Consider the following 12,690-nt stretch of genomic DNA (forward strand, 5'->3'; position numbering starts at 1 on the left):
TTTTTGACATAAATTCATTGTTTAGTTTGTTATTTCTTAGAACTATTGTAAATCTCTTACTGAACCTCTCTATAAAGAATTCCCAAAAGTGTAGAGTGTAGCTGAAGTCTGTGTTGATACTTGGCCTTCATTTGTATAAGAAGTGTTTACCACTTAAGCTGATGTTGATATTTTTTCTTCTGTCAACTACAAAATTTAACTTAATGGTTTGTGTCCATTACCTTTCAGACAGTTGAATGTGAAGAAGGAAGTGAAGATGATGAGTCCCTTCGAGAAATGGTAGAACTTGCTGCACAAAGACTTTTTGAGGCCCTTACACCAGTTCATTAAAAACTATTCCCATGTATATTAAAATATTTTTAATACTTGATTCTGTTTCCATTATTGTAAAAAAAAAATAAAGTGCTTTAGTTTCCCTGGAGATGCATACATACTTTGAGAGAAGATTTTCATGTCTACTCTTTGAACATCAATAATATGTTATACTTCAAAGTGATATCAATGCAAATTGTAACCTCTCCATCTTATGTGATCATCCTGAATTTCTATTGCCATAAACAAATTTATTACCTTTTTGTCAGCCTTTTGATGGTACGTATTTTGGGAAAAATACAATAAGTTCTTTCAATCATGTAGCTTCTACTGAAGTTATTAGAATCTGCTTAGGTTCAAATGATTCCTCTAGGAAGGGAAATGTATATGTTTGTTTTGTTTTGTTTTGTTTTAAATAAGCATGCAAATCTTCTTTTGTTCTAGCACCTGTAAAGAATTTTTTATCTTGTTCATTCCCTCACCTCCCCTGGTCACTTTCCAAAGGTTCATAAGCTGGGTTATTGAACTTTAAAAAATATATATATTTTGATAACTATTTCAGTAAAAATTAGTCTCCTTTATTGAGCTTTCATTTGTTTTTTTTTTTTTTTTTTTTTTTTTTTGAAACATTGTTTTGAGAAGGGATCCATAGGATTCAGCTAAGCTCCCAAAGTCTCCATAACACAGAAAAACATTAAGAATCCTTATTCTAGGCAAATCTGAGGCAGCTAGATGGTACAGGGAACAAAGATCTGGGCTTGGTCGGGAAGACCCAAGTTCAAAACCTGCCTTCAGATACAAGCTTTGGGCCTCGGGCAGACATTTACTTTTGTCTTAGTTTCCTCAACTATAAAAATGAGAGTAATGGTAGCATCTATCTGCCAAGCTTATTTGTAGGATAAGATGTGATAATAATTGTAAGATGCTATATAATTGCTATTAATAATGATGAAACATGTTCATTTCAATGTGTATAAAATGGATATATTTAAACATCTCAAAGTGATGTTATAAAAATTGTTTAGCTCAGTAAAACAAATTAAAAAGAAATAAAATACAAATACTTCTATGGAGTTTAATATATTTACTAGTCAGTTTGCTTTATAGCAATGCTCTATATATTTGACACATAAAGCAAAAGCGCCAAAATACAAAGCATTTGCTGTGACCTTCATATTTTTAGGGTGCTTTGTATGTTAAGTAACAAACTGGTTTGTATTTTGTGCAAGCATATAGAAACCTGAATTCAGATCCAGCCTCTTAGCTATTTGATCCTGGGCCAGTCACAATCCCAATTCCCTGGGGGGGTGGGGGAGGGCGGGGAAGTACACTATATCTAGATGCTTTTCTTTGACATCTGAAACCAAAAAGACCTTGCTGATATTGGGCTATAGAACATTAATTTGGAAGAGATGGAAAAAAAAACCTGTAAGATCACCCTCTTCACAGTGTTCACCTCTCAGATGGACTTTAGGAAAATTTTGTTTCCAGTATGGTATGGTATTGTGAGCAATCAATTTAGGGAGTCTGGGTTCAGTTTTCAGCATTTCCATTTGGCAGCTTCATGATCTTGGAAAGGTCATTTCATTCAATAAGATTAAAAGTCAGACTACAAAAGCAGATATTTCAAGATCAAGTTGTTTTTATGAATGTTATTTCAGGGTTCTACTGACTATTAATGTGGTTTTAAAGAAGTGATAGATGGCCTTCTTGTACCTAACATTTCTGTATTATTCAGTAGAGGAAGTGCAAAAGTAGTCAGGAAGATCTGAGTTCAAATGCAAACTGATAGTAGCTGTGTGTTCCTAGATAGGACAGGAAGAAGGAAAGAAGCAAGCAGGAGTTTCCCAAACTAAATGATTAATTATTAATTATATAATCAAAAAAGCTTTAGGTGCCTACTATTTAGTACTGTGTATTAGGCACTAGCTACAACATAAAAGTTGATAGCATTTTCAAAAGCTTATACATCCTTTTCCCTCAAGGCTGTGTGAGCTATGTGGGATTTTGCTATATTTTATATAACATTTAATATTAGAGGTTTTTTTCATACCAAAACTAAGTGTGGTATAGTACAGAGGAAATAATAGTGAGTTTGTCACCAAAAAAAAAAAAAATCTAGTTTAAAATCTCATGCCCAAATGGTTAGTAATTAATGTGGCCAGTTACCAGTTACTTTTGCCTGTTCAGCTACATCTACAGTGAGAATTTGTAATAAAACATCTTAGGTCCATTCTAATTTTTTTAATCTGAATTTTTCCTAGAACGTCTTGTCTGAATTCTTTGTTTTTGGCTGTGTTCTCTCTCTCCCCCTGAAGAATGTGAAGTCTTTGGTGCTCTTTTTAGTTGTATAGCCCATGCACTGACTGAACTTTGTGGCTTCCATCTAAATGCATATATAGTTGTTATCCTTTCAACAATGAGGGAATTGGGGTTTGGAACCCATGAGACCTGGAAAATTCGTGTAAAATTTTTCATACCAGAAAAGAACTAAACTTTTTCTTTTATGCTAGGTTTACACAGTACTCTATTGTAAAATTTGGGTTTAATATTTCATCATAGGTCCTGTATCTTCTGCTGGCCTTCTAGTGTCATCTACAACTTCCAGCAAAACTCTCCCAAAATTCCATTTAATTTCTTTTGGTGACCTGAGATGGGGAAAGTCACAATATTTCTGCATGACATGAGAGATACTGGCACAGGACTGCTCAGCATGTCATGCCCTCCTCAGAGAAAGTGCTGGGCTTTATGAGCAAAGCAGAAAGTGGCTCAAAAGAAACAAGATTGCAGTTAGTTAGGGAACCCATCCTACATGTTCTTCTGGACTATCTGTGTCCAACTTGTGGTAGAACATTCTGAGCTCATGTGACTGATCAGCCACAGCCTGCCAGACACATTGCCATTTGATTAGCATAGTAATATCATTCTTGTCCTCTTAGAGTAGGAAGGACAACAACCAACCAATAGATGGATAACTGATTATTTGTGAGGGCTCAATCAGCAAGCGTATTAATTAAGCACTTGCTGTACTAGAGGGGCTATGCTAGAAGCTAAGGTGAGAACAACAAAAAACACAAGGACCTCACTTTAAGGATTAAGTTCCATGGGGAAAGAACATGTACATACAAGTAAATACAAAATATATGCAAATATATATAAATGAATATATATGTGTTTAGACACAAAGTAATGGGAAGGGGGGTTGGCTTAAGTTGCTGAGGAAAGTCTAGGAAAAGCTTCCTGAACGGAAATTAAAAGTGTGAATAGGCAATGTTTTAAGGAAGGGTTATAATATGTACATAGTATTAGAAAGGAGAGCTGGAACCTGGTTAGGAAAGGTTTGTAGTTTAACCTAGAGGCAGCTGGGAATCAATGGAACTGTTTGAGGAGGGAAATAACAAGATCAAACCTGCCTTACAGGGATATCACTTTGGCAACCTGCTGTGTGTGGAGGATGGATTGGAGAACAAAGCCATGAACCCTAGAAGCCTTCTAATTAGAATCCATTGAAGTTCTCAAGGAGATAGTGTCTATATATCATGACACAGATTCCTTATTTGAAATTTTATGAATACTCAGAAGCAAACAGGTTCTAAGCTTTTCCCAAATGGAAGGAACTTAAAGTACAGAAAGACTATTTTCGTGTGCCTTACATACTGTATTGTACCCAAAATTGGTGGGGAAGGTTTTGCTGAAATTGACAGATAAAGAAGATAGGTTTTTAAAATCAACTTTAACATTGATTCTATTGTTTAAAGGAATAGCTTACACTTACACTAAGCTCATAACGGAATGTTTTTATTTTTCAAGTCTGGTTATTTTAAGGTGTCATTTGTGATGCTATGTCAAAAGTTCTACCACTTAGCAATGCAAGAACTTCTAAGGGAAGTTTGTTAGATTTCTGGTTAACTGAAAATTCTCTGAAAGTGGTTATTTCAAATTCATTCAGCAAATTATCTAATAGTAAGTGTATCATGGTCTCATTGTTTAATGAATATGTTTTATGACTTTCTTGCTCCACAGGCACATGGGATAGATAGTTTAGGATAGGGGCATCTAGGTGGCACAGTGGATAGAGCACCAGCCTTGAATTCAGGAGGACCCAAGTTCAAATGTGGTCTCAGACACTTAACACTTCTAGCTGTGTGACCCTGGGCAAGTCACTTAACCCCAGCCTCAGGGAAAAAAAAAAAAAAAAAGATAGTTTAGGATTTAAAACCTGATTAGTGAAACTTGCTATTGACAAGAAATCTCTTGGGATTATGATTGATTATTATAGTTTTGAGTTTTGAATTTGGGAATGATTATCTAATGAATTATTAAGTTATTAACCCACCATTTGAGAGCTGAGTTGGCTAAAATGAGATTATTACTACGTGATTGGTTGTCAACTGTGCCCTCAGACCAAGGTCCTGAAGGATCAGTTTTGATGCTATTATAATCAGATTCCTTCTTGTTCTTCCTATAGCAAATTTCTATAGTCAGAGTAAGGGGGCAATAGAAGCCATAAGCACAGATCAAGTATGTAATATTTTGCTGATCTGAATTTTTGATCTGAAAATATGTAACCATTATATTTTATAATTAGGTAAATGTTGGTTTGGTCATCTATCTGTTGCCAGATGTATGTGTCTGTATGAAATAAGATCCTTTAAAAACCTTATATAAATATGAAAACAATTGATACCACTGTCTGTGGGACCTGTTATTTTACTAATTATTGAAACTGAAGCTGAAATATCTTTCATATGGTTTAGAAGAGAATTTTATCACGCTCAAATTTTCTTAGAGGAATGTAACTTATGGAACGTTTTGTTACAATAATGGGAAAGTCACTTTTTAACTATTTACAGAATCTTCAGAGAAGATATATACACACTTCCCAAGAATGAGGGTTCTGCTCTTTGTACTTGCTCTCTCTTTCTCTCTAGTTCTCTTTGGTTTGTTTTCCTCTAGGCTTTGAACAATTCACCTTCAAATGACTAGCACTAGACAGCTTATACTTATACAACATATACTTAGTACTTAGCATGATGATGTAATAGTTTTCTAGTTCACACATATTCAGTATGCTGTAATGCTGTAATTGTAATTGTATGTAATAGTAATTGTAATATGGTATATAAGAACTGGAGACAGGAAGTCAGACTGGCAGACTTCTGAAGGAGAGTGGGTCAAACTATGACAGACTGTGTAAGAAACAATAAAGAGTCAGGACTCTATTCTTGTCCGTTCTCATGGTGATTATCCTGCTAAGACCAAGGCCTTTCCGGAGGATCTCCAGAAAGCTAGCCCAGACATTATATTTTGGTGCCCAATGTGGGGAATAAGGATTTACATTCAGCAGTTCGACTGACACGATTGTGAGTTCAGTGGAGAGGTCCCCATGACCAAGAAATAGGGTGAGTACAAAAATAGACAAGCAGGAAACTTTAGTAAGGGCTAAACTAGTGTTTCAGCTGAAATGAGACAAATGCTTAGAAAAGAACCTTTCCCACACAAGGGAAGTATGTAGAATGCATAGATGAGCTAATAAAAAAACCAAGGTTTGATTGTAACTTGGAAGCAGATCATTGGACTCTTAGATACATTAGAATACACATTTTCTTGGTTCCCTAAGGAAGAAAAATTAGACCCAGAGAAGTGGAAACTAATGGGAGAGCAACTAATTAATATTACAATAATAATAGTCCTGATTCAATTCCAAAGGAAACATTCTATATATACAAAATAATACAATTGGCTTTAAGGAATCCCACAAATTTTAAAATAAGGAAAAAGGAGAAAAATCAGGAAGGGGATAGAACTAACAAAGCAGCTGAAAGGCATGGAGAATTGGCCAAAAACAGCACTGATGAACTTAAGGGCTGTGATGCTTCTCACTTTCACAGCTCAGTTACACTGGAGCAGGCTCCATTAGGGCATTCCCCAAATCTTGACCATCCTCCCTCAATTTCACACTCATGGGTGGAGAGAGGAGGAGGAAGGGAAAAGGCAGTGACACCATCAGCACCACCCAAGAAGCAGCTTTGTCCACCCCCTATGATACAATTACAGAGGGCACTAATTAAATCTAAAGAGGAAGAGCAAGACACATCTGATTTAAAAATAGAAGTATACTCTGTAATTGAATTCTTGACTCTTCAGGTCAAGAAAAAAGAAAATACACTCTGTTTAATTTGGAAATTATCAAAGATCTGAAAAAGGCTTGCATTCTTTATGGGTCCACATTGTCTTATGCTAAGATTATATTAGAGAATTTGGCTTTTGAAGTTTTAACAAGGAAGGTTTAGAACCTGGACAAAACTTGTTGTAGATTTCTGATTATAGTGAACTTTGTAGGATGCAAGCCCAATGAAATAGACAACCTGGAATTAATATACCAGTCGCCTTTGATCATTTAGCAGGTTTGGGTCTTTATGTAGATACTTTAGCACAGATTAATTACCCTAAGGCAGCATATGAGCAAATTGCTGCTTTCAAAGAATGGGGCATCCTACCAGGAAGACAAGATAGAAGGGAAGCCTTCATGAAAATAGCACAAGGTCCAAATGAACTCTTTGCTGATTTCATGGGATGTCTGCAGACAGCTATTATATGAACTATTGGTGAAAATGTAGCAACAGAAATTATAAAACAACTTTCAGGAGAAAATGCTAATGAGGTTTGTAGAAGAATTATACTAGGACTACACAAGGATGCTCCTTTAGAGGAGATCATAAGATTTTGTGCCACAGTGGGCACAAATACCTTTTATACCCAGGCTATGATGCAGACTTCTCAAGATTCAAACATGGGCAGACAGGGTCCCTTTTGACAAGGGACTTCCAGAGAAACTCACCAATGCTTTCAATGTGGTAAAGTAAGGCATCTGAAAGCTCAATGTTGGCATAGAAATAGAGTGAAAAAACAAGGTGGGAGAACAAGATCCAAAACCCTATATCCAAAATGCAATAGAGGCTTCCATTGGGTATCAGAATGTAGATTAACTCAGGGGAAACAGAAAACAGGGCCCAACTCCAGGGCCTCAGGCAAAAAACACTTGGAGCATGATGGCAGCCCATGTTACATCCAGAAAGTCTTTAGAAGTTCAGTATTTCGATGTGATCAATTATTTGAGAAGCAATCTGATGGGAGAAAGGGATTATAATTGGAGAGAATAGAGTTGTATGCAACTGGAACTACTGAAATATCCCCTGGAGAGGTGAAATCTGTTCCTCTTAGCCCTATGGATCCCTTGCCTTCAGGCACAATAAGCTTGACAATTTCACCTCTTGAGAGTGCCATCCATACACTGAGGTGGGAAACTGGGGAATGTGTAGGTAATATCCCAGTCACTAATACAGGTAGACAATGTGTGACTTATCAACTAGGAGAAGTAGTAGCATCAGGTTTATTGATACAGAATCATAATAAGCTATCTGGTGACAGTTGCCCAGATTTTGATTCCCAGCAAAAGAATCCAGGAATATTCTGGACTGCAGCAGTTATAGCTGACCTTCCTATGCTCATATCTATATAAATGGCATACCATTAGAAGGACTGGTAGACACAGGTGCAGATCATACAGTCATTAGAGGTTCCAGTTGGCCCAGTCATTGGCCAAAGATTAAGACAGACACCTATATGTCTGGCATAGGAGGATCAGTAGCAGCTGAAGTTAGTGCTACCACTTTGACATGGATATTTGAAGGTGAAATAGGAGTTTTTACTCCTTTTGTAGTTGAATCAATTTGTGGAGAAGAGACATTTTACAACAGTTAGGATTACAAATGAGTACTTCAAGGATATCTTCAACATAAAGAAGATCCAACTCACTTCCAGTTGATCAATGATGGACAGAAACAACTACACCCAGAGAAGGAACACTGGGAAGTGAATGTAAATTGTTAGCACTACTGTCTATCTACCCAGGTTACTTACACCTTCGGAATCTAATACTTAACATGCAACAAGAAAATGGGATTTACACACATATATTGTATCTAGGTTATATTGTAGCACATGTAAAATATATGGGATTGCCTGTCATCTAGGGGAGGGAGTAGAGGGAGGGAGGGGATAATTTGGAAAAGTGAATACAAGGGATAATGTTATTAAAAAAATCACTCATGCATATATACTGTCAAAAAATTATAATTATAAAATAAAATAAAATAACCAAAAACAAAAAACAAATGAGTACTTCAGCTTTTTAGGCAGGGCTGCTGTTGAAGGCCTGCCAACACTTTCACATGTTTCCATTCAATGGAAAACTGATATACCAGTGTGGGTAGAAGAGTGGTACTTAAGTAAAAAAAAGTCAGGTCTTATTAGATATAGTACAGGAGCAATTGACCAAGGACACTTACAACCTTCTCTAAGTCCTTGGAATTCCCCTGTATTTGTTGTAAAAAAGAAATCTGGAAAATGGAGCATGTTGACTGATTTGAGAAAAGTAAATGAACAGATGGAAACTGGAAACTCTTCAGTGTGAACTTCCATCTTCTATTCAATTGCCTAGAGAATGGCCTTTTTGGATTATAGACATTAAGGATTGTTTTTATTTTATCTCTCTTGATAAGGAGGAGATGAAAAGATTTGCCTTTTCAGTGCCCAGTGTTAACTTAGCTGAACCTTATAAAAGATGTGAATGGCCAGTTTTGCCACAGGGAATGAAAAACAGCCCTACTATATGTCAAATGTATGTTGCTGCTGCTCTTACTCCAGTAAGAAAAGCCTTTCCAAAAGTTATGTTGTTACATTATGGATGATATCTTGGGGTGCGCACCTGAGGAGCAAATGTTAGAAGTATGTCTACAAAAGACCATAAAAACTCTAAGGAACTCAAAATTGCATATAGCTCCAAAAAAAATTCAAAGGCATGGTCCTTTTCAATATTTAGGAAATGAAGTATATCCTAAGGTGTTTACAGTACAAAAGCTTTCTTTAAGAACAGAGAAGATGAACACCTTAAAGTCATTTAAATCACCTTAAATGACTTTCAGAAATCGATAGGAGATATCCAATGAATGCATCCAGTGTTAGGCTTAACTACTTATCAGTTACACCATTATATGACATTTTGAGGGGAGACAGTGCTTTAAACTCACCACGCCAGCTTACAAAAGAAGCTCAAGAGGCTTTGAGAGAAGTTGAACTGGCTTTATTCAATGTGGTTGAGTCACTCAAAAACCCTTGGCAATATCAGTTTTGCTATGAAAGAGAACCAATAAAAGTCTTTCATGAAGCAGATAGTGTGGTCCAGTGGGTGAACCTCCCAGTACAACCAGACCAAAGCCTTACTCCTTACCCAATGCTTGTGGCTAGAATTTTATTAAAGACCATTAAGAGAGCTGTACAATTATTTTGGATAAGACCTGACAAGGCACACTTTTTATTCCAATGCACAAATTAATGTATGCTGTGAAATCATACCAGAGTGGCACATTTTATTGACCACAATTCCAAATTTTACACATGGATCCCCTTTAAAGATAACCTGACTATTATGTAATTGGCAATGGATTTTTGAATAAAAAGTTTCTAAGGTTCCTCTTAAAGGACCAACTATATTTACAGGTGCATCCAAACATAACATTTGTGCTGTATAATTTCATGACTTAACTATAAAGAGACTAGTCAGAAATTCTTTTCAATCCACTCAGCAAAATGAATTGTATGCAATCATTCTATCTCTTACTTATTATCCAGGAGATTTAAATATGATATCTGATTCAGCCTATTCAGTAGAGGTGGTACAAAGAATAGCCACAGCCCAAATAAAATTTGTAGCCTCTAATATATATCAGCTCTTTAAGGAACTTCAAGAGCAAGTGAGAAAACAGCCAGGTGAGATTTATATCTTGCATGTCCACTCTCATAGTGGATTTCTAGGTTTTGGAAATTCAAAGCAGATAGCCTTCTAACCATGTTAGCCAATACTGCTTTATTTCAGGCAGTCCAAGAATCTCATTCTAAATATCATCAGGCTGCTTGAGCTTTATGTTTGCAATTTGGGATAACAAAGGAGGAAGCTAGGAGCACAGTAAAAGCCTGTACACAGCTTGCCTTTCTTTCCACTCTCCTACACTCCCTCCAGGGAAAAACTCTCATGGTTTGAAACCCAATGAAATTTGGCAAATGGATATGACCCATTATAAATCTTTTGGTCCTCTATCTTTTATCCATGTTGTGGATAACCTTTTCAAGATTCACTTTTGCAATATCAGCAGCAAAAGAGATAGCCCGAGTGGTCATTGAATTCCTTATACAAGCTTTTGTAATCATGGGTGTGCCACAAACAATAAAAACAGATAATGGACCTGCATATACTTCTAAACATTTTGCACACTTTTGTGCACAGTATAAGATTTTACATATTACTGGCATACCTTTTAATCTCAAGGACAGGCAACAGTAGAGAGGAGAAAGAGACATCAAGATGCTCTTCCAAAAACAAAAGAGGAAACCACAGGTAACCTGAGAGAACTTCTAAATTTAGCTCTTTATACTATTAACTTCTCAATTTTTGACAAAGATGCACTGGCTCCAGCAGACAGGTTTTATAACCTGTTGGAAGGGCAGTGTCCAGTGCGAGCAGCTCTATTATCTTTAGATAGTAGCCAGGTGATATGGAGAGACCCAGAAAGTGGTGAATGGAAGGGACCAGATAGATTAATTGCTTAGAGGAGAGGGTTTGCTTGTATTTCTACAGATAGAGAAGGAATCAGATGGGTGCCAACGAGCCTTATTCACCTTGTCCGTTGGAGAGAGGTGGAGCAGACCCTTGAAACGAAGGAGAAGACCCAAGAAACATCAAGTGGTAATTGACTCATGAATCTCAAAAATTGTTGATGAGACTACAACAGAACTTCAAAATCTGCAGGAATCATTGGATTCCCTGACCCATGATGAGACTATTGCAGGACTTCAAAACTTGCAGGAATCATTGGCTTCCCTGACACATGAAGTATTAAACAATAGATTGCTTTTGGATGGACTTATAGACATGTATAATTCCTCATGTTGACTCATGTTGTTACATCACTATTAGCCTGTGTTAAATTACTATGTACTTGTGTAATTTCTCCCATGATGATGGATTTATGTTTACCTGTTTCAGGTCATACCCTTCAGTCTAGAGGAAACCTGCTAACCATATTTGGTTTGGTGTTCTCACCTTCCTGAGAAGTCAGGGAGGATGTGAACACCTGTGTTCTAAAAGAAAAGAAAGCAGGAGATGTAAAGAGCCAGAACTCTGGAGAAGTATACTTGAAACAAGATATTAACTCAGAGGAATTGATGATGCAATGGTTATCTAGTTTCCATATACTTACTACTTAGCATGGTGATGTAATAGTTCTCTAGTTCACACATATTCAGTATGGTGTAATGATGTAATTGTAATAGGGTATGTAAGAACTGGGGAGAGGAAGACTGGCAGACTGCTGAGGGAGATGTGGTCAGACTATGACAGATACAGACTTTATCAGAGACAATAAAGACTTTGGACTCTATTCCTGTCCATTCTCGTGATGTCTATCTTACTGAGACCAAGGCCCTTATGGAGGACCTCCAGGAAGCTAGCCCAAACATTGCAGTTTAGGGCTACAATTCCAGGACACCCTTCCTTTCCCTCTTCTCCCTTCCTCCCCTCCACACACACCTTGTATCCTTGCCTAATGTGGCACAAATTGCTTTGTAATCTATGCTCTCCCTGTTCTTGTGCCCTGAGGGTGGAGTGGATCCCCAAGACAGATTTTGAGCCCTGATACTAATCAGGGACAACTGGGGCCCAAGATTTAGTATTGATGTAAATTGCATCCCCTTTAACCTTTGGGGAGGGGCCCTGAAACCGTGTCCCCCTTTGAGGGGAATTCCTCAGTCTCAACCCTGAGAGGAGGCACGTCCATTCATGACAAGTAATCTCATTTAATTGGAGATCTTGGCCAGGGGCATAATCACCTCCTCCTATTGAATTGGAGATTACTTCCTGGAACTGCTAAGGAGCAGCTCAGAGACCTGGGCAAACTCCGATAAAGCCTCAGAAGGCTAATAAAAGGCGACTCTTGATCTCGAATATTTGCTATGTCCTAACAGGATTTTAGCTACTGAAGAAGATAATTTCTTCTTAATGTTAAATTAAAGCACCTTTGCAAATTCCTAATCAGGAGCTATTTGCCCTTCGGGAATTAGCCCACTAATGAAGATAATTTCTTCTCAGTGTAAACAAACCTTTGCTAATTCCTAAACAGGACCTTGCCCTCTAGGAAAGCTTTCTTCTTAGCAAGCTTTTAGTGCAAATAAATTCCCTTTTGCCACAGATTTCTGGTTTGTGAATTCTTAATTCTCGCACCTCATCAGCATAAAGTCGTTTCAGGGAATAAAAAAACCTTT

The 12,690-nt window shown here is 37.1% G+C and overlaps 2 protein-coding genes across 3 annotated transcripts in view; both read left to right on the plus strand.

Moving 5' to 3' along the window:
- Window positions 1-12,690, plus strand: part of LOC141552709 (uncharacterized) — a 178,635-nt gene that overhangs the window by 101,140 nt on the left and 64,805 nt on the right. The window lies entirely within an intron of this gene.
- CPSF3 (cleavage and polyadenylation specific factor 3) overlaps window positions 1-12,690 on the plus strand; it is an 83,630-nt gene that overhangs the window by 48,204 nt on the left and 22,736 nt on the right. Inside the window, exon 18 of one of the 2 annotated variants that reach the window (XM_074288101.1) lies at window positions 229-402. The exons of the other annotated variant lie outside the window; for it this stretch is intronic. Coding sequence (XP_074144202.1) covers window positions 229-330 — 102 coding nt within the window. The 3' untranslated portion in view covers window positions 331-402. Of the gene's footprint in view, window positions 1-228; window positions 403-12,690 lie in introns of those variants that run through there. 2 annotated transcript variants of the gene reach the window in all.

The sequence above is a fragment of the Sminthopsis crassicaudata genome, chromosome 2, assembly GCF_048593235.1.
Source record: "Sminthopsis crassicaudata isolate SCR6 chromosome 2, ASM4859323v1, whole genome shotgun sequence".
NCBI classification, from domain to species: domain Eukaryota; kingdom Metazoa; phylum Chordata; class Mammalia; order Dasyuromorphia; family Dasyuridae; genus Sminthopsis; species Sminthopsis crassicaudata.